The following is a 21,200-nucleotide window of genomic DNA, read 5'->3' on the forward strand; positions in this document are numbered from 1 at the left end:
CTTTGGATGACGTACGGATAATAATTAATAATAAAATTAATTAAAATTGTATTAAACCTTGACTAAAATAAAAGCGAAGAAAATTATTTCATTGCTTCCCAAGGAGTTGTGTTTATCAAGCAGTAGAAGAGAATAAAAATAAAAGGCAACTAAAGCTAGTCAGAAAGGTGGACTTGGTAAGCAAGATAAAGCTTAAAATATCAAAATCTGTACAGGCGAAAAAAACCACCTTAATCAGAATATCTTTTTTTTGTATACATATTAGTGTATCTGTCTGAACTTGCTTGAAGAGAAACCAAAAATATGTATAATAAGGTTTTTACTCTGCTTTGCTATGGAAAATAGGCACATCTGATCTGACTCTGTGCCTTGCCTCAGATAATTTTTAACTTTCCAGATTAATTTACCTAAAGAAAAAAAAAAAAGAGGCAGTTTCCTGCAGTTCATAGGAAATGGGTAAATAACGGTGCAGAACTCAGCCGCATGGGACTGACAGGAGCACAAACCCCTCCTCCCGCGGGAGCAGAGCTGGGACAGCCTTGGATGGGACCGACTGCAGCACTGGCACATTGGGATCTCCTGTCTCCCCTGGCAATTAGCTGCGGGACTAGACCAGGATCACGAAGTGTAACTCTTAGTCAAACTAATTCCCAAGGTAGTTCCTTAAGTCCTTCTTTTGTAATAAAATTGCAGTTTTAAAGGCATACCTAGAGTAGAATATGCTAGAAAAAGGAAGAGAAAAATGCCTTCATAAAAGGACATCAATATTCAAACTCATTACTTCAGCTTTTCATTTCTCTTTCCTGCCTCTCATCTTTTCCTTATTTAGAGCTGCAATGCTTGCTGATAATGGTAGTAACAATGTTTTTCAAGCCTCTACACAACAATAGGGACCTGTTGTTGATCGATGTACCAACAATATATAATAACTCAGTACAGTTTTCCCTCCAGCTGCCAGCACTTGTCCATTCCACGTTCATTTTACCTGAAGGAATGGACTGCTTCAAAAGCAACCCCACCTAGACTGTAGCAGCCAGGAAACACAAAGCAAACCAAAGGACTGCTTAACTGAAGATATGATTCCTGTTTGGATAGGCAACACTGAAATAAAATTGCAGCCTTCCTTTAACTATGCCTACTTGCTAACTCCCTGGTGAGTTAAAGTTTAGGCACTATGAGAGTAATGAAGTCTTTATTGTGATTGGAAAGCGTTTTGTTATATGAACAAATGAATCACTTGTCCACACCCAGGATCTTTTTTCTCTCCCCTCTCTTTGTTTAGCTGAAACATTAAAATATAACAGCAGGGAATTCAGGCAGGTTTCATCTCACCCACCAACTGCAACAACCTGCATATACATGTAAGATTTCTATTCAAAACCCCAAGTTTCAAGTGAGAGAATTAAAGATTTTCCAGCAAAAGTTAGATGCTCCTATTTTAACCTTTGTTCATGTTCATACTTCCAGGCATGAAATGCTACTAAAGCACGTTACACTTGGCATCTCTTATTACTGAAGCAGAAGGCAATGTAATCTTGTGAGAAAGTGTAATAATGTAGTATTCATTTTGCTTCTGTGGCTGGAAGCAAACTTTATATTAATATTCCTTTCCAGTATACAGACCCACAATATTTCATTTATTTTAAGAATTTACAATTAATTTGGTACGATTCTGTTATCTGTTCCCAATTTCCTTCCCTTTTTCTTTTAGCTGAAAAAGCAACTCTTGTATACACTTTAAAAAAGTAAACTGGCACCTGATGCATCAAAAGATTGCTACTGGCTACTAAATGCAAGAAAAACAGGGACAGAACAAAATGAACTTGAAATATTACAGGTGACAACGAAAATTAGCTTTCTGCAAATGGCAAAAATTCAATCTGCACAAGTTCTCAGTTGACTTTTTCCTTCCCAAAGTCAGCAGATAAAACACTCTTTGCAGCATGCTGTTTGCTACTGTAACCAAGCCAGTAAAAGGAAGTTGGTTGTCTGCTTTTCCTTTCTGTTTTCAGATGTTTTCAACCACCACACAGTATTAAACTGCAAGTAGTCTGGCAAGTCTTGGTAAAATGTACTAGATACAGGGAATTCAAAACAATTCCAGTAACTAAAATCCTTCTGTTTTAAAGCTTAAAAAAAAAAAAGAAAAAAAAAAAGATGCCTTTACTTCCTACACCTTTAGTTTCAACTAGCACAACAACTTTTGCAATGTAAGTGCATTTATAATTAACACAAGTTATTACCTAGCCAGCTAATTTTAAGATTCGTAATTCCACTCTCCTAATATGCATTTACCTTCCTTAACTGTGAAAGAGGCTGAAAAGCAGTTTACCTGCCAGCTACTGAGACTTACTTTCCTATGAAAGTGATATTCTACCCAAGTCCACAGACTCAACAGACACCGAGAGAGCCAAAAGTACAGCAGCTACCAAATCAGAAATCCCATCAATGACAAAGCCACACAAGAGCTGCAGCATGCCATGGGAAATGCCAGTTTCTAATATATCCTGGCAGTATTTAAGAAGAAAGAGGGGAGGGAGCGGAAACTGACTGTGAAAGCTATTTAAGTGAAATGAGACTTCCCCACGTTCAGAAATCTCCATGAAAACTCCTAGAACATACTCCCCAATTCGTGCGTATGTTCACACATACATATGAGCAACCTAATTCAGCAGAGCTTGTCTGTCAGTGCAACACAAGATCCAAGACTAGGTCTATAATAAATGCTTAGGAAATCACACAGTGAACATGGAATACTGTATACAACATTTAAATTCTTTATCTTGCGTTTTGTAATTTTTGGGGACTAGATCATTTTGTTTGTATAGATTTAGGAAAGAAGAGCGGGGGAGGCAGAGCAGCTTTCTTGAAGTACCCCTGAATATCTAGGCTTAAAATTCAAAGAATTTTGACAGGATAAGGTATGCATCTGCTTTCAAAGATGGTGAGATCACGCCACAGATGCATCAAAGAAGCCTATATATTATATACTGATTCCTGAATAACATAAGACGACATGGAGGTGCTACTTTATTACTAAATCAGTTTTTTCACCTGCAATGAAGTCTATCAGAATTATCACACCTAGAAACAGCCTCAAGTTCTATACAAAATTTGTAATTAAAAATTAATAAACCATGTTCTCCTGATCATTTCTGTTTCTCTTTTACTAATTAAGAGGGCCACAAGAACAGCCAGGGAGAGAGACAAATTGGGTAAAATGGAGTTTATGAAAAAAAAAAAAAACAACAAAGAACAGATTATACAATTTTTAAAAAATTTTTTTTCTTCCTTATATTTTTAATTAAAGCGCTATTTTAAACACTGCATTTGAAGTAGTGAAACATTTTTCCTTTTCAAAAAGCAAAAATATTTTTAAGCAGATGCTATTCCTGTAAGCACTTTGAGTTTTATTTCCTGAAATTTAACTTGCATAGTTCTCATCTTAATGAAGTGTTTGCCATTTTATTTTCAGTCAGCCAAATTAGAAAAGTAAAACAGGTATTTCATTGCACCATTTAGTTATATCACATTTAACATATGCTTCTAAATGGTTGCACAGTGAGAACAGAAAAAAAGAAAAATAAACAGGAAGAGTCCAAAAATAAGGCACCTACTAATCAGGGATATTAATACTGTCACTTCAGTCACCTGAACACTGCATTTTAATTTCAACATACCTCACAGTATCAAAATCAAAAAATGTTTTATTTTTTCATTAAGATAATAATTTGAATCTTATAAATTAAACCTAGAACATGCTACTGATACTTTTAGTTTGACATCCTAAAATTTCAATTAATCTAACAGAAAATAACTGTGTAGACCGTTCATCTCATCTGCAAACTCAAGTAAAAAATAAACTAAAGCTTACCTTCAGTACACTGCAGGAAGCTGATAATGAGCAGAAACCAAAAACTTTGCATTCTGCAGCCAGAAGACACCATTATTGATCCCTGTAAGAATTTTCTTTGTATTCCTTAATGAATCCAGTTATAAAAGCCCAGCATCATCGAAACCAGTGGTCTGCATTATTCATCTTCATACCTGGAGAAGTAGAGGATTTGAAAAAAAAAAAAAAAAAAAAGAGAAAAAAATCCATCAATAGCTGAACACCAATAATTTGGAATACCAAATTTTACTTGACATGAAGACAGAATTTTTTAATAAAAACTGACAGTACACTTGTACTGTAGCTGGGAATTTGGCAGGTTTGTGGGATGTAATCTCTCAAGGTCAGTGATCATTAAACAGAATGCCAAATAATGATACATGTTAAAGTTGAAAGTATGAATGTTACTGATGTAATTGCACTAAGACATGTGGGGAAAAAAATGAAGATAATGTTTTCTCTGAATATAAGGAACTGGATTTGCAGATGACCAGGCTACTCTTCCTGCTTTCCAAATCTGATATAACCTGCATTTCTCTACCTCGAAGAACAACAACAAAATTAAATCTAGGGCACTGACATACTTCTTAGCGATTCAAAATGTGGAGTGGCCAAGAACAACCGACTAGCTCTGCTCAACAGTAAGGCTCTGAAGGTCCCCTCCTTGTCACAGCTTCAGGGTTCCCTTCATTCTAACACAGGTTGCTCTCCTCATATGAGAACTAACAGCAACTTTGCTGACAAAACATTCTGTTTGGTGAGGAAGCCTCTTCATAGGACTCTACAGTTTGCCGTATTTCTACCCAGTAAACACCCTCAGAGATAACGGCATAAACCTAACAGATGAGATTCTCCTGTCCTTAAGGCTCTGATGAGATTTGCCTCTGACTGAAAAATATGAACCAAACTGCTCCTGTAAACGATGTACCAAATGAAGAATTCTTAAAGCTATCATTTGCATTTGAAAAATATAATTACGGTGATAGAGTGCAGTTGCTGTGATAGAAGATTCAGCAGTAAAGTGCTCCCTTTTGCTAATGACTTCATTCTTTTACCAGCCAATTGAGTAACTATATACATCCTCTTCCATATCTCACTGTACAAGGCTAGATCATGCTTCAGCCCTGACTATTAGAGCTTGGAAAGCTACAGAAAAATCAACATCCATGTAAAAACAAATTATTTTTAACTACAAAGCTGGCTTTATATATTACAGATACGTGAAACAAATCTGGAAAAATGACTCTGAACATGACAGCAAATATAGATTGAAAAGGCTGAGTCTGGTGCCACATTGGCTTGGTCACTCCAACAACGATGGACAGGATTATGTGGATCTATTCCTGAGATTTCTGAAATTAACTTTACTTTAAAAACACGTAACAATGACTATGTAAAAATTAAGTGGCAGGATTCACAGGCTACTTATGAGTCTACAAGTACTGGAGCATGTTGAAGGCTTTAACAATACATCTACCCTTTTGGCAAGGAGAACTGGAAAGGATGAAGAGCACACAACAACCAACTAAGAAATTCTATGAACTGTAGATAATTTTCAGAAGTAGAAAGTGTAATTCCTTTTGTATTAGTCAATGTTAATATTAATCAATGATAAGTTTGTTCCCTAAGCACACAGAGAGCAACCAGACTGACACTCACTTTTTTTCCCTAAGGAAAGATGGGAATTAACAGAAAACATGATGGAACAATTTCTCTGGCTCTCAATGAAGGCAGTGTGACTGTGGCAAAAGAGGAGATTATTAAATGGCCAAGTAGGCTTCTTTACTTGGCTCCTGTTTAAGGGGAATGATGCCACTTCAGTGCAGGCATCCCTCTCCCACAACAGAAGCATGTTTGTGATTTCTCACACAGGGAAATGAAAGAGAACCGACATCTGAGGCTGCCTGATTTTATGTTTATTTATACATAAAAACAAACTTTTTTTTCCAATTTCCAACTATAGACGGGTGCTCTTCAATCACAGGCACTTTTATCCACACATATTTCAACAAAGGGCATGCAATAGCAAACAAAGTGCTTCAGTGCAGGACAGCCAGAGCCTAGCTCTCCCTGGCACAGACCCATGTGCCTAGAGGTAAAAGATGTGCCCTCAATTTAAATCGAGACACACCAGCTGCTACAGGACAATCCCAAAGCAGTTACAAAGAGTCATATTGTATCTCTAGGTCCTTCACACTGGTCTGACAGCATTTTGCACCTAAATATATATATACATCTACAAATCTGTAAAGGATGCACTGCATTCAGCAGAAATTACTATTGCAAAGGAGTTCCTGCTGAGTAAAGACAGAATTGCCACCATTTTATATATATATATATATATATATATATATATATAAAACAAAACCTGGAGATAGTTCACCTAAAAGCTTGCAAAGAGCTTGAATTAATTTTTTACCTGTAGCACCCAGAGGAAAAAATCATTAAACTATTTCATAGGCTCTACAGAGCAATTGGTATAATTTCAGTAAGCAATCAGAATAATCCAGGAGAATAAATGAGGAACAATAATGGCTAAAAGTGAAATTAAGTCAGCCTTCCAATTACTCCGTCTGACCAAAAGATACTGACTTCCTGAGACTCAACTTTTATCATTATATCCGTAACATTTCATTGCACATGCAGATTCTGAGACAACTCCCTTCACCTTCAAGTGGATAGTGCCATACTGATGCTTTATCGTCCTTAAACCCATTGCCTCCTTGTGGCCTGTTTTTCAGTTGGAGGGGGTGAAGGCTTGTGTTGAAAACAAAGACAATAATCAGAGCACTACTTGCAGTACCAAACCTCTCTAGGAAATAGCTGCAAAATTTATGGCAGAGAATTATTTTTCTTTTTTAAATCAAGTAGGAGTTTCTGAGCTTGTAAACTGATTTATTTTACTGTTTTGATAAGAAACCCGTTTCTGATAGGATATTAATGTTTTTGCAATACCAAAACCAGCAGAAACTATTCAACTAATAAACACAAAATATTTTAAGGACAAATTAAAGGGCTTTGTGCAAGATACTGTTCTCTTTAGATTACTGTAGTCTACAGACATAGAATTTAACTCAGTGTGTTGATGCAAAAAGTGTTCAAAATAAACTAAGCAGCCCCTACCAAATTATCAGTAACACGTGTTTTTTAAAAAAACGCCGGAAAATATTAAGCAGTGTTTGAAAACTGATGCGATACAGTTTGGTTTGCTTCTTTCTTTTTTTCCCGAATAAAAATTATAACAATTTTTAATGCAACCTATATATTTGAGAAACTCTGGGGCTCTGAGTAAAAGTACACTCCGAACAGTAATACTTGTTAAAGTTGAAAGTACAAATGTTATTACTTGCACAGTTCTGAGCAAACTATTCATCAGCATAACAAAAGCTAATCCTGAAAAAGGTACCCAGACATGAGCTGGAGCCAGAGAGCACTTGCTACAGACACTGCTGTCAGCCACATCCTTCTGACCATCCATCTATCAGCGCTACGGAGACTATCAGTGGCATCTCACAACAACAACAAAACCCAAACCAAACAAGTAGGACCAGGAAAAGACATATTACGTTACTTCTTTGTAAACAGAAAAAGGAGACCATGGTGAGTGGCTGTCCTGCACAAATAACTTATTTCCCCTCAGACCTTAATAAAGCTTTTCTCTGCATCACTGACTGCTTGGGCTTGTGGGTGGGGCAGAGAGAAACTCCCTAGAGCAAAAGGTTGCTTGAATTTCACAGTGCAATAAAAGCTGTCCAGAAAATTTCAGTTGTAACTTAAATCCCTACCTCTGGGCCATACTGCAGTCTCTCATACGAAAAAAAACCACAACCTAAACCCACCATCAAACCTCCACTAGAAACAGAGTGGTTCACCTTGTTAAGTTTCTTTGCATACATGCTGTTAAAGACAACAAGATCAGTAACGGAAATGTAGTTAAATCCTGTACACTGCAAAGATATTGGGCATCTCTTCATACTGTATTCATAAGCTGTGCTTCAAGTTCTCAGTATCTTAATGCCCCAGCCTGGCTGCCTTGTTCTTCTGTAGTTCTGAAACTTCTTATAGATTGAACACAACCACTGCAGAATACGTGCCACTGCTGGCCATCCCTCTCCCCCCAACACTGCTCAAGAGCACCCCAGAGATAAGAGAAAGCTGCTCCAAGCATGCTCCTTGAAATACTTTCATCTTTGAAGAGAAAGATCTCTAAAGACACTGTTGCATCCCAATTCTACTCTGCTTAACCTTCCCAAGGTTTTATTTTCAAAAGCCAAAAAAGGGTCTTTTAAGAGCTTCCAGACAACTGACACAGCATGCTCAAGAGATGCCTTTTTCCTGCTCCACCTAGCTTTTCAGTCAATTAAGACAGACAGGAGCGCAGAGATCTTTCAAGCTAAGAAGGGTGTTTTTCTTTAGCTGAAAACCTTTCAGACTAACACTGTATTATGTATTTTACAATGCAGTGCCTAATTTTCAAAATCATCTTGGAAACACCATGAAGCACTTAGAACCATGGTCAAGCTTTATCATCTCTACTACAGAAATAAAATGTACACTAGCTTTAAAGACAATGAGGCACAGAAGTAAGGAACATCAGCCATAGCTGCACACCTTACATATGTGCTGAGGAACTAGCAGGACCCAGGCAATCCTTCTTACAAATTCTGTATGACCTACCTTGCCACACATGCAGCACCCCCACTGCCTCTTTCATAACCCAGTTTATGAAATTAAGTAATTCTGTAATATATCTGAAACACTCTGCAGAGGAAAGGAGGGGGAAGAGGAGGCAAGGGTGAGTAGATATATATTCATACACTATAATAGACTACTTTGTCTCCTGAGAAATCATGTGTCCACGTGCTTTCCTATCATGAAGCTTTCCCAATTAAAAAAAAAAAAAAAAAAAGTCCTATAATCTGTAACATAAGAATTTAATTAGTGCAGTGTGATTAGTAAAACAGTCTAAGTCACATTAGCAAAATAGTAGAATGAGATTAATACCATTTATGATTCAAGAGCTACAGTTTTATACTTATCTGCAATGAGACCCTACTCTAGTTTTCAACACTGAACATATCTTCAGATGCATTCAGTGAGTTAGTCCTAAGTCTTCAATATGTTTTTTCAAAAATTGACTTAACATTAAGAACGTTACATTAGTGCTACACTGCCAGATGGTAAAAAAATCTTCAAAGTCGAGAGATCTTAAAAAAAAAACAACAAAAAAACCTGAAGACAAGCGAGATTCTGTGCTGGTTTAGTCAGCATCCTTCTAGTACCTATAGTAAACAATCAGTGCCTGATCTGTTCCAATTAAACAAGTTGCATATTGCAAGAAGAAAGGAAAGGTTAAGTCTCCCCAAAACTGGTTAACAAAGACTTATTTTCCATTAAAAGCAATTCAATGCTAAATTGTACCAGAGAGTCTTATCTTAAATTGTGTATTAAACAGTCCCTATTAATTGTCACCTTGAACACTGGATTTCTAACACAAAACAACTCTTTCAAATCCAAGTTGCATGGTAGGAATACAGTGTTAGGGAAGAGAACAATACAGTAAGAACAAGACTTGACCAAGGTTATCCCATCTTGCAACAAAAGAAAAAAAAATTTATTTCAATGCTTTCATCTGCTTTGTGCTCTGAAATGAAATGCCCATACCTAAGGAACACCTGAAATAGTGTGCCATGAATGTGCACCTGAAATTCAGAATGACAACAGAAATGCCTGTCCCACACCAGCCTCATCAGTGCAGCTTAATTCAAAATACCAAATCCAGCTATGCAAGACACGACACTAAATACTATTTTAGCAGTGCAACATCACAATTTAGTTCATCAGACCACAGAAGCTCAGAGCTCTACAGCAATCACTCACAAAAAAAATAAGATTTAAGAGGAAAAGATGAAGATTTTCCTTTCTCCTCAGCACTCCAGTTCAGCTTGGTCTTACTCTTGTGTTTCACAGACGTTACACGGCACTCCATTTCCGACCAGCCAGCTTTGCCCCTTCTTGTTAACACAGGATAAAGCCTGGACACTCCAGGGAGTTTTCATTCAATAAGCCAGCAAAGTAAACCTTTTGCTAGCGCTAATAAGAATGGCTTTTTTTGGCTTCAGGGCACTCTCCTTTTGCCAAGTCTGAATTTTTCTTTTTGCCTTTGCTAAATGCTCAGAATCATGGCAGGGAAGGGGGGCAGGGGGATGTTGCTCAATCCTCATTGCAAAAAATTCCCTGTATTTCACTTGAACTGACATAGTGCCACTTCACCAGACCACTTCCACTCAAACAGTGCAGGTAAAACCTTTTTAACACTTCCGCCCTCTGTGCCACCACCTCTTCCTGAGGTCTCAAAGATAAATCCCCAGCATCCAAAGAAGGGGGGAGGGAAAGGGATGCTGTAAATCAATTACAATCGTTATCGGCTGTAATATCTTAGTGTCATGCTGAGCATGTTAAATATGCTGATCACTTTGGACACCAGAGGCACAGTCTGAGCCTGCCTGCCATTCTCTTCATTAAACTGCAAAACAAATAGCTCTCATTTACAAACCTACATAGGACAGATTTCATGAACATCAAAAATACACAATAATTAATAGCTATAAAAAACACCGAGAACCGTATGACAAACCAAAAGATGCAATAGTAACAGCTGAAGAAAATTCAAAGGCTTTTCAAACTTCTTACAGAAGAGAAATCCTCAAAATAATCTATTTATATTAGGAGACATCATTCCTTTTCCTTGGAAAAAAAAATTATTAATCTAACATCAACCAAAGACACTGCAGTCTTGTAAGACAGTAAACTGTTTGTTGACAGCCTTGACAAGGCTTTGCAAAGGCCCCCATTTTTCAAAGCTGTTATGCCACTTAGCTGATCTCTTTTTTTTTTTTTTTCCTCCCATCCAGTGTTTTTCACAGCTGAGAACTTGTTTGAAGTAGAAGTACACTGAAAAACAAAACAAACAGAAAAGTCCTGGGACTGAGGTGAGACATGCCCGTACCTGCGCAGCAACGTGGTGTTTCTCTAACTGCCTGCAAGGATTTCAATGCACCCGACCTGCTTTATGACTGCTCATCACTGGGCTCAAGCAGGGAAATGTGCTCAGATAGGCCTTTCACAGCTGACACACTGAAGTGAAACAACCTCATTAGACCAGCATAGAGCCACCAACAAAACACTCACAAGCTCCGAACTTCCAAACAAAAATCAAGTTACAAGTAAGAGCAGACAAGATCACATTTTTACCCATGCATTTACAGCATTTTTATCCGTGCTGTAACTGGGTTAATAGGGGCTGGAGAGCCCCAGTACACTGCAACTGCAAACCAACCACAGGCAGAACAGCTGAGCTGCAGCCTCGGCATCTGGTATTCATGCACAAACCTCAGTTTGGTAGTACCAATCCCCTGGGAAGTACTGCACTGAAGACTTCTTTTCCAGCTACATGCCAAGGAATATTATTCAAAAGATTCATGAAGGCACTGTGAGAGCATCTATTTTAAAGCATCGCATTTTCTATCAGCTGTATTTAAGATCAGTGTATGTGGTCGGTATTCCATATAAAATGACACTGTCCAAGTTTTGAGAACAAGCTTGTGTGGACAGTAAACTCACTTTTGATCGTTTTAAGGAATCTTATCAAAAATCTTTGTCATTACCAGAAATATAACACCTCTCTAAAAAGTAAAGTAATATTTATCATTTTTTAAAAATCAGAGGCAGGCAGCACCTACAAATAACACAATGCATTGGGTGTAATCTGTGGCATATTTTTTTGCTTAAAGAGGAATATGATTCCAATGTTAACTTCTGTGAGACCACGGCCTAATCATCGTGCAGTGAAATATGAAACAAAATCAATGGTGGCACATAAGATGTAATCTCTACTGTGTTTGGCTCACTGCACTGACTCCGTGACTCATAAATCATTGTTACTAGCTATTCAGTGAAATCAATATTCAGATTCCCTCTTGGTCTATACATATGACCACTAAATGAAATAATAATGACCAAAATCTGTCTTATATTAGGTTATCAATATTGCCAAAAGGGATTGCTTGGGAGCAATGAGGTAATCTAGGATAAAATATATCAGATAAGCATAGAAAGAAATGTGAAAAACCTGTGACTAAATATAGAGACAGCGAAGAAAGGTGTTTTAAAATACCTCATCTTCCATCATATCCTCAAGTATTAACATTTATCATAGCATCAGAATAACGCATTTTATAAAAGACCATTTCAATAATGCCTACTGTTAATTATGTTTTAAAACATGCTGTACTTGAGCATTTTTCTTTTTTTTTTTCTTTCAAATAACCCCTTCTCAAGTTATTACTGGTTTTGCCTCATTTCTCTGATGCACAATTAATATTACAGTGATCAGAGAGTAGTATTTTCTTACCAGAAGCCTGATAGTCAGAACCTGCAGACCACATTTTAGTTCCACTAAAAACCAACAACAACAAGGTTCTAAGAGTAAGTCCATAAAGCTGCATTTTCCAAACAATTCACAAAACATTTAATTATTAAAAGGTGGTGGATCACCGCTTGCAGAAAAAGTTGGTAAGTGCTGTGTGCTACCATCCCATACTTGGCCATGAGCCACATCAACATTTGTGGTCTTGAAAACAGAAGAAGAAATTATAAGGACCTTGAATACATCATCCTTGAAAGAATAATCAACTAAGAAAGGTCTAACTAATTTCTAAGCACACAAATTCTCCAGACAAGTATGACTTAAAGGTAGAAATTTCACTAAATTTACATAACCCTTTGGAGGACTTCAGCATGCCTATTAAGTACCAAAAAAGAACACCACATTGACAGAAGACACATCTTTCAGGCTCAACGTTTTTACATATCAGTATCACTTAGAAGTTGAATACTCCAAAATTATGAAATACAAAAATCAACAAGCTCTGTTTTTCTTCCTTCGTAATTGGCTTTTCTCATATGCACATTCATGGTGAAAACAAGAACTCAAGGGCAAGAAGGCACATATGACAGTACTGCACAGAATGCACTAACTCTTCCTTGCAGCTACACACAAATATACTGAATTACATAACTATTGCTTGCACATGGTCAAGAATGTGCAAAACATATACAATTAATATGGGAAATCAATCCTCAGTATCTGTTCAGAAAGGGCCCAATTCTGCAACGAAAAACGAATTCACTTCTATTACTGGACAACAGGCTCTGTAAAGATGTGCCAGTTGCCTGGGAATCTAATGGTTCAACTATAGCTAAGAGTATTTTCTTGTACAGTTTAATAAGTAATGAACATTCAGGTGACTGTTGTTAACTGTGCAAGGCAGGTGACTGACTCCCACTCATTCATAGGAGATGTACCGCTCCCTTATTTGGGGTGAAGCGTGGGCTTTTTGATTTATTCTAACTATAAGAGAAAAACAGAAAACTATTTCAGTTCATTTTTTTATCCCTTTTGTACAGAGACTAAGTTGGAACTCCATAATGATTACATTTGAAGAAGTTATTAGCAAAGAGAGCTCTAAATTATAATTCTACAGAAAGGCTCCTCTTACTTGCATTTAACATGGTTTCAAAATCTTCTCCCTAGCATCTTACATAATATTTTCTCTTCCTTCGAGGGGGGGTGAGAAGAAAGAGAGAGGGGAAAGAAAAAAAAAAAAAGGAAAAAAAAAGTATTTTGGAAGCAGTGAAGGCCTTTCCCATGCACTGTGAAAGGAGAAGTGTGAAGCAATACCTCTGTTAAACAAAGTGGAATATAATTTATCTCCAGCACTACCACACCAACCACAGAGAGCATCTGAGGACAAAGTATCCCTAAACTGCTTTCACTCCGAGAATTTAAAAAAATTAATAATTTTTAAAATATTCAAAATAATGAACTCTTTTCATTGGAGTGACTGACAACACTGTATTTCTCATACTTTTTTTTTTTTTTTAAATCATCCATACAGCACAGATTAAATTTAAGATACATTTTTAACACATTTTTTAGCAGCAACATGACCTCTGGTGTTCTGTGGTTTCATCAAACAGACCAAGAACTCTGTATCATACATTTATCACTTCTTCTAAGTAATATAGGTCTTGGTAGCTCAATGTGGCAATGACACTGTTACTTTGGAAAATACCATATCTTTCTTTAACTAGGTTATGTTACAATTTTAAATTATAATTTATTTACCCTTTCACAATTACAAATACTTACAGGGCTTTATTTTGTAATCTTTCACTAAAAATTACAGAGGCTTTTTTTTCCAATAAAAAACCTGCTCTTCATATGTATTGCAGTTCATTAACTGTATGTGCAACTAAAAAGAAAAAATAAGTCTACATTTGTCTATCAACAATATTTATAAGTGAACAGAGTGGAAATATTACAAAATTTTAATAAGAACATTATATTATAGTAGCAATAATCTAGGTGTTTTACTGGGAAGTGAAGTGGATTACTGTAAATGAAAGTTTAAATGTCCTTTCCATTTCATAGATAACACAAAATGACTCTTTTCATGTCTCCAGCGATAAGGATACATGTGCCACACACTGAAATAGTTCCTTCACCCTATCCAACCCTGCTCATGAATTAATAATTCAGTGACATTAATACAAGAAGATAAATGATAAAGAGGTTACAGCACAAGGGCCAACGGTACAAATACACTTCTTTTATAACAGCTAATACCTCTCTGCCAATTACAGTTAGAACTTTTTAACAGTTTTCAATGGCATTTTTACAATCTAAATAGCAGCTTATGCACACACAATTTCACACAACTCAAGCTTAATAAATCTCCTGCTGCTACCAAACAATCATTCTGGGGGATTAAAGTGCAACATCTGCTAAGATTAATAAGCATTTTACATGGCAATATGTATAAAAGCAGTTGCTATCAGTCTTCTGAAAAAGCTTCTGGCCTGGTTTGGCATAAATTATACCTTTATCATTCATCTGGTAACTTTAGCTTACCGCAGCAATAAGGTAGCTATATTGCTATATAACAGGAAAACACAGCAAAATTATACACTGCAATTATCATTTGTAGTTGGACAAATATTAAAATACTTGAAAAATAAACCAAAAAATTAATGCATGCAAAGAATTTCAAGTAAAAACCTGCAAAGTCCCATGATTTCAGTATTTACAAGAAACCAAAGCCAGCAATCTGTTTGCAAGAGACAATTACTCTCCTAATACCAGGTACAGCTTTTTTAATCCACCTTTTTGTTTGTATTTCTACCAAGCAGAATCTCCTGTGAAAGAATACATGCCTTTCCAAGGCATAAAATAAGTATCAAGGGTTTTATTTAATTAGGAATTCCAGCATACATTTTTAGGGAGAATTTGGCAAACGAGCGTGCTTTGGAGCTGAGAGATGTGTAACATCAGCTTGAGCCAAGAACACAGTTGGCAAACACGGCACAAACTTTTACACGCAGCCCTGCCAAGGCCACTCCAGCCCTGCAGTTCAGCCCTGGACAGCTGAACGTCAGAGCCTGCCAATCACTCCTTCTCTGTAGAATAAAATGAACAAAGTCATATTCTAGTTGGTGTTACTATTTTATTGTAAAACAGTTTTCAATGTATTTTTAAAAACACAGAAAGGTGAAGTATTATTTCAGGCTCTTCCTTCATAAGCCCTACAATCTTAGTATTTTTTAGAAACTGAAAAGAATCAACACTCAACATTGCCATAATAAATATTATAAAACTTATAATACCTTCATATAGCACTCCCAAGATAATCTAGCAATGTGCACACATGCGGGCCAGTATCTGAAGAACCATTTATTTTATGCAAAAAGAAATTTGCATAAAAGATATCCAAAGAGTTGAATAACAGAACTGCAAACTGGACCAAATAAGTATGTGTAAAATATTTAATCTATTTTTTTAATTATCAATTAATTTTCCACCATAAATTGCTTAAACATGATTGTTTTAACATTAAAATCAAATCATTGCTTTAAAAATTACTATTATCATATTCTCCTGACATTGCCTACATTCTTACTTGACATGTTGTAAGAGAGATGAGGAAAATCAAAACAAGAAGATAATATAAGATTCCAGCAATGCCAAAGCTTGACAACTAACACTCAGGACCTTTTGATGCTATCAAGCTTTAAAGTACCCAGAATCAGTGCTGAAGTCAGGCTTAGTTGAGAAAAAACAGTCATTCAAGGACAGAAGGAAAAAGCTCAAAACAAAAGGTAAGTACATTTACTATCTACTTTTTCTGCAGACTGATGGTTTCTTTAGGCTGAAGTCTGCACCTGCAATTCCCATACACATTTCAAAGATCGTAATCACTGTCGCCGGAGGAAGCACACAGGGATTAAGAACCGAGATGCCTCAGTGCTACAGTCTTCTTAAATACAGCTTGATTTTAGATCATCATTTTAAAATAAAAATTTCTGAAATTACTGTGCACTGCCTGTAAAAACACAGCTTTATGTAAGTGACACATTCTTACTTTTTTTCTTTTCTTTTAGAATAGAAAAATAGGATACTGGCACACAACTTGGTTTTCAGGCTATTCCTCCACTGTAATTCTCACATCAGACATATCCCCTGCCATGTTCTAGCCTTACATGTTCTTGAAGATTTACTGCTGCTGTAATAGTCTCATGGCTATTCCAAATCCAGGTCACAACTTTCCAGTTACTCAAATTAACATTTGCAATTTAATCTATTTTAACACAAGAATTCAACAGCACCGAGAGAAAAAACAAGGTGACTATGTTGCTCAAAGATGACTGAATATTAAATATGAAATTTAACAGGTTTTAATTGTAACAGTTTGTAAATAGTGTAATATACATGTCTGCCCTAATTTAGTAAAATGAAATCCTCACATAACACACATCAAACAGAGAACAAAAAAAATTACTCTGGCATGTCACTAAATTAAAATCTTCAGTCCCCACAGCAAGAATGCACAAATTTAGATTTTATTAATACCTTAAATCAAACTCACTTTTATGAAAAGCAATTTACAAGTTATCTTTTCTTGTGATAGCAAAGATCAGAACAGGGTCTTAAGCATATTTTTCCTTACTCTTCGATGATAGTCTAACCTTTTGGTCTGATTCTATTCCTAACAAATACAGCGTTTTCTTTGAAAATGAGCAAGCTCGTTTTCATTAACGTAGTTTCAAGCCTTCAATGACAAGAGTGGCTGACAGATCAATAGACAGAAGGTAAATCTGAGAGAAGTTGTCCCAGTTCAGAAAATGCATGCTGTTTTACCAGCTTCGCATTCAGCAACCTGAAAAATTCTAATGTAATCTAGACCCCCATATTTCACAGCTTGCCCAAATATGTCTTATTGTGCAAAACCTCCACACTCACAAAACCATACAAGCTATGCATGTGCTCAGTAAGCCACCTTGATTTAACTGGTGTTCTATGTACTTTAGTATTTTAAATCTCTAACACTAACACTTCCAAGCCTTCTGCATTGCAGGCACTTCTGCAACAGATCACAAATCAGCTGCACAATGAAATCATCATCAGGTAGACTCTCCCGTACTGACAGTTACTCAACAGAAATCAGTTAAGAGTCACACCATGGGGCCACCAAAAAAAAAAAAGGGGGGGGGGGGGCTGGGGGAAGAAGAGGAGGGAAAAAAGGAGTTGGGGGGAAGGAGGAGAAAAAGGAAAAGAAAAAGAACAGGGAAGGAAAAAGAAAAAGAAAAGGGGGGGAATCAAAGAGAGCAGGCAGGGCGGGAAGATGGCAACCCCACATCTAGTTTCAAGTGCCATGGAACAGCCCTTGGGTAGGGCACAGAAGGAAAGCAAGCAGATGGACAAGGGAAGGCCCAAGCATAGAGGCAGCAGCACCAGCAGGGCCCGCCGTGCCAGGAGGGGTGGTGTGTCAGGAGCTCATGCAAAATAGAGGCACAACTGAAGGAACAACTTAACAGGGAACAGAAAGCATGCAATGCAGTATCAAAAGGTGAAGAACTTGCTAGCATGAAATACCTGAGTGTAATTTTATTTCCTTCAAGTGGACTGCCAGCATTTTGGACCAGTTGCCCACAGTCATGACCCAAGGCGTAAGACTTACTCTCTACTTGGAACACAAGCACCAGCTACACTAACTGCAATTCTTCATTCCTTAATCCATATCAAAAGCCCACCAATGCACATCAGAAGCCAGGAACCTGTTTGAGTATGAGTCAAAGCAGTAATAATCGTGGAGACAGAGAAAGATAATGCTGGCACTAAATGTTACAAGAGAGGCCAGTGCACAAATGCAAAAGAGATGTGTACCTGTATACAATTGTTAACAGATACTTGCTGCTCTGCAAGTAATCATATTCTGTCAGTGACTGATGATTTTACAGTGCCATAATAATAATAATTTTAAAATGCTGACCACGATTTCAACACAATTAGCGCACACACTGGGCAATTTTTTGTTGTTGTTGTTTAAAAATCAAGCCCATAAGAGGTTGTGACAGTAATAAGTGTACAATTTTTTGTTGTTGTTGTTTAAAAATCAAGCCCATAAGAGGTTGTGACAGTAATAAGTGTACAGCTTATTTATGTGTCACTATTGGCATGAACTTAGATTTTATTTCTGAACAAAGAGAAAAAGAAAGGAGGATGAGTAACACAAGACAAAAATGGAAAGAAAAAACACCCAATCCAACCTAAAGGCATATCTTCTCAGATACGTAAGAAGGCATAGACGGAGGCATGACAAGAACACCTCGCCTGACATTGCCTGGTTATCAGCATACTCTCTAGAAGTCATTCAGTTTTATTTCAATATATCTTTAGTAAAGGCAATTCGATGTTTTTGACCTAAAAATATCAGCTTTATAGATCTTCTAAAAATATATACCACAAGATTAATAACAGTGCACAATACAAGACCCTGCAGCAAGCACACCATAAGATTTCAACAGTCAGACATTTCACCCAATGACTTCTGGTCACCAAAAAAAAAAACAAACTCACTATAACAGTATTATTTTAGGACAGTTAAGTAAATAAACATCACCTTTAGCTTTTCCACAGGTCTGTCATATACTAACTAGAACATATACACATACAGTCCAGCTGGCAGCAATGTTTGTCTGTGACTATGGACAAATGTTTTTTCTCCTGATCTGCCTTACAATTTTATTACATGATAAACTAGATGCTTTGTGTTTTTGAATGAAAAAGTACCACATTAATAAATGCTCTGACATACATGTACTCAAGCATTCATACATTCAATGAGCTATTTACTCATTTTCTTTTGTTCAACTTTATTACTTCATTTAAGAATAGTTTAAGATAGGGAAGAATAAAAATATATTCAGCTAAATACTTTCAAATATTTAAAGATACTACTAAACGTTGCATCTCTCTCTATGAAGTTACTTATCTTCCAATGACCACTAACAGCTCTAACTTTCAAACAGCGGGTACCAATTTCATCAACATTCACAAAACACCAATTTCTTAAAGCCTGGACTTAAACAGTCCATTTCTCACTTTTCATTCTGAGCCCTATTCAAAAAGCCATAATTACAGGTTTTTTTCATGTTGTTATTCTGTCACAGGCAGGGGGATATAACTCACTTAAGTGGGGTTGAACAGGCTGTGGTATGGGAGGGAAAGTACCACTGCCCTTCTACTAAGGACCAAAACAAAATAAAAATCAGTATTTCAAGTTGACTGGGAAACACTGTTTAACAAAACAATTTTTAAGAATATGATGGGGATAGTAACAGACATCATAGAACAACTTTAGATTTTACACGGATCATCAAAAAGCTTACAAATAGGAAGCCTTTGAAATAAATAAATATACATCTCTACTTGTTCCACGTTAAAAATACTGGACTCTAGGAGTCACAACTCCGGAATCCAACCAGCAAAGCTATGAGCGTAATGAGAGACTCAGGCTGCTGCGTGCAGGTACCCTGCCTTTCTAAGTACACACTAGATTATTTTGTGCCACTTATTGTGCTGCACGGCCTCATAAGGTTTGCCAACACAACTCTGATGGCTTTCTTGATCTTACAGCTATTCTGTTGTTGGTGCCCCTCCAGAAGTAAGCATTCTGTGTAAAAGAATGTCAGTGAGGACGCAGATTTTAAAAAAGACAAACAGACAAAAAGATCAACCTAACAAGCAAAAATTTAAAATGTGAAATACTATTATCCTCCAAGGTGGCTTTGCTTCCTTTACATTTGTAAAACTGCACAGATTCTAGAGATATCATTACCTAAGACTCCCCAGCAAGCTGCCCAGGCCCCCGTGCCATTCCCCTGCAGCCCTGGACCCATGGCCAAAGCCTCCCCATCCCTGGCACACACGTGTGCCCGTTCCGGGAAGGAAGAGAAGCAAATTGCTGTTTCCCATGGAGCACAGGATGAACCTTTCTGCTCATTAAGTGCTCTTACCATTTCCATAGTGAATGTCATTTACATGAAGGCATTCTACTCCCACATGAAAATGCATCTCTGGCATAATTACATTCTTTCAAGTTACTTTTCCTCCTACTTGTTACAGTTCTTAGGAAAATATTGACAAATACAGGGCACAAGGGGGGACATAAGATAACCACAGACTAAAAAACATGAAACCACCAAGCCATTTACAACTCTTTTTTAAAATTTTAACTCTTCATTGCTACTGGGCAGCCTGAGATCAACTGCACAGGGTAAAATACTCTTTAATTTACAGCCTAAGGGTTTTTCCATGTTTAAAAGGAAGGAGCATGTAAAGAAATACAGTATATTTCTCAACCCGTCTGTTCTTTGAAATGTCTTCATTAAAATGGAGATTTTGACTTTTTGACTGTGAATAACAGAAAAAGGACAAACCTGATTTCTGAGGATCTTCATCTGCATACAGTGCACACAGCACTCCCCTCTTTCATCTCACAGCGATCGCACTTCTATATCCTGGCAATTTCCGAGAGGGAAGGGCAGGGGGGACTACCTCCAGTTCATTATGATTTAGCTAAATTAGCCCTAATTAAACCTTTGTTTTAAAGCAAGTGAGAGAATCTAGCCACAAATTTGGATTTGCAGCACAGAAGGACTCCTACCTTCCCAGACCTGGGTGGCAGCCATGATGGAGACCAAACGGGCATGCAGGATGATGACAGTTACACACCAGGCAGTGCCACCAGAAAGCTCCACATCACAAGCCGACAGTGAAAAAAGGTGCTCCTGATTTTTTTTTTTTTTTTTTTAATGAAGACACCTTGTACACATCAGCATTCACAGTTTTTAACTAACACTGCAGTAAAAACACAACTTGTTCAATGGCCAGATGAACCTGAAGGAA

General features: G+C 37.0%; 1 protein-coding gene across 21 annotated transcripts in view; it reads right to left on the reverse strand.

The window, feature by feature from the left end:
- The window catches only part of ADGRL2 (adhesion G protein-coupled receptor L2), a 161,770-nt gene that overhangs the window by 125,521 nt on the left and 15,049 nt on the right, over positions 1 to 21,200 (reverse strand). For all 21 annotated transcript variants that reach the window (XM_051624350.1, XM_051624357.1, XM_051624340.1 and 18 more), the window contains exon 2: positions 3,875 to 4,047. In XM_051624350.1, coding sequence (XP_051480310.1) covers positions 3,875 to 3,947 — 73 coding nt within the window. In that variant the 5' untranslated portion in view covers positions 3,948 to 4,047. The remainder of the gene's footprint in view (positions 1 to 3,874; positions 4,048 to 21,200) is intronic.

The sequence above is a fragment of the Apus apus genome, chromosome 7 (assembly GCF_020740795.1).
Source record: "Apus apus isolate bApuApu2 chromosome 7, bApuApu2.pri.cur, whole genome shotgun sequence".
In the NCBI taxonomy this organism is placed as follows: Eukaryota; Metazoa; Chordata; class Aves; order Apodiformes; family Apodidae; genus Apus; species Apus apus.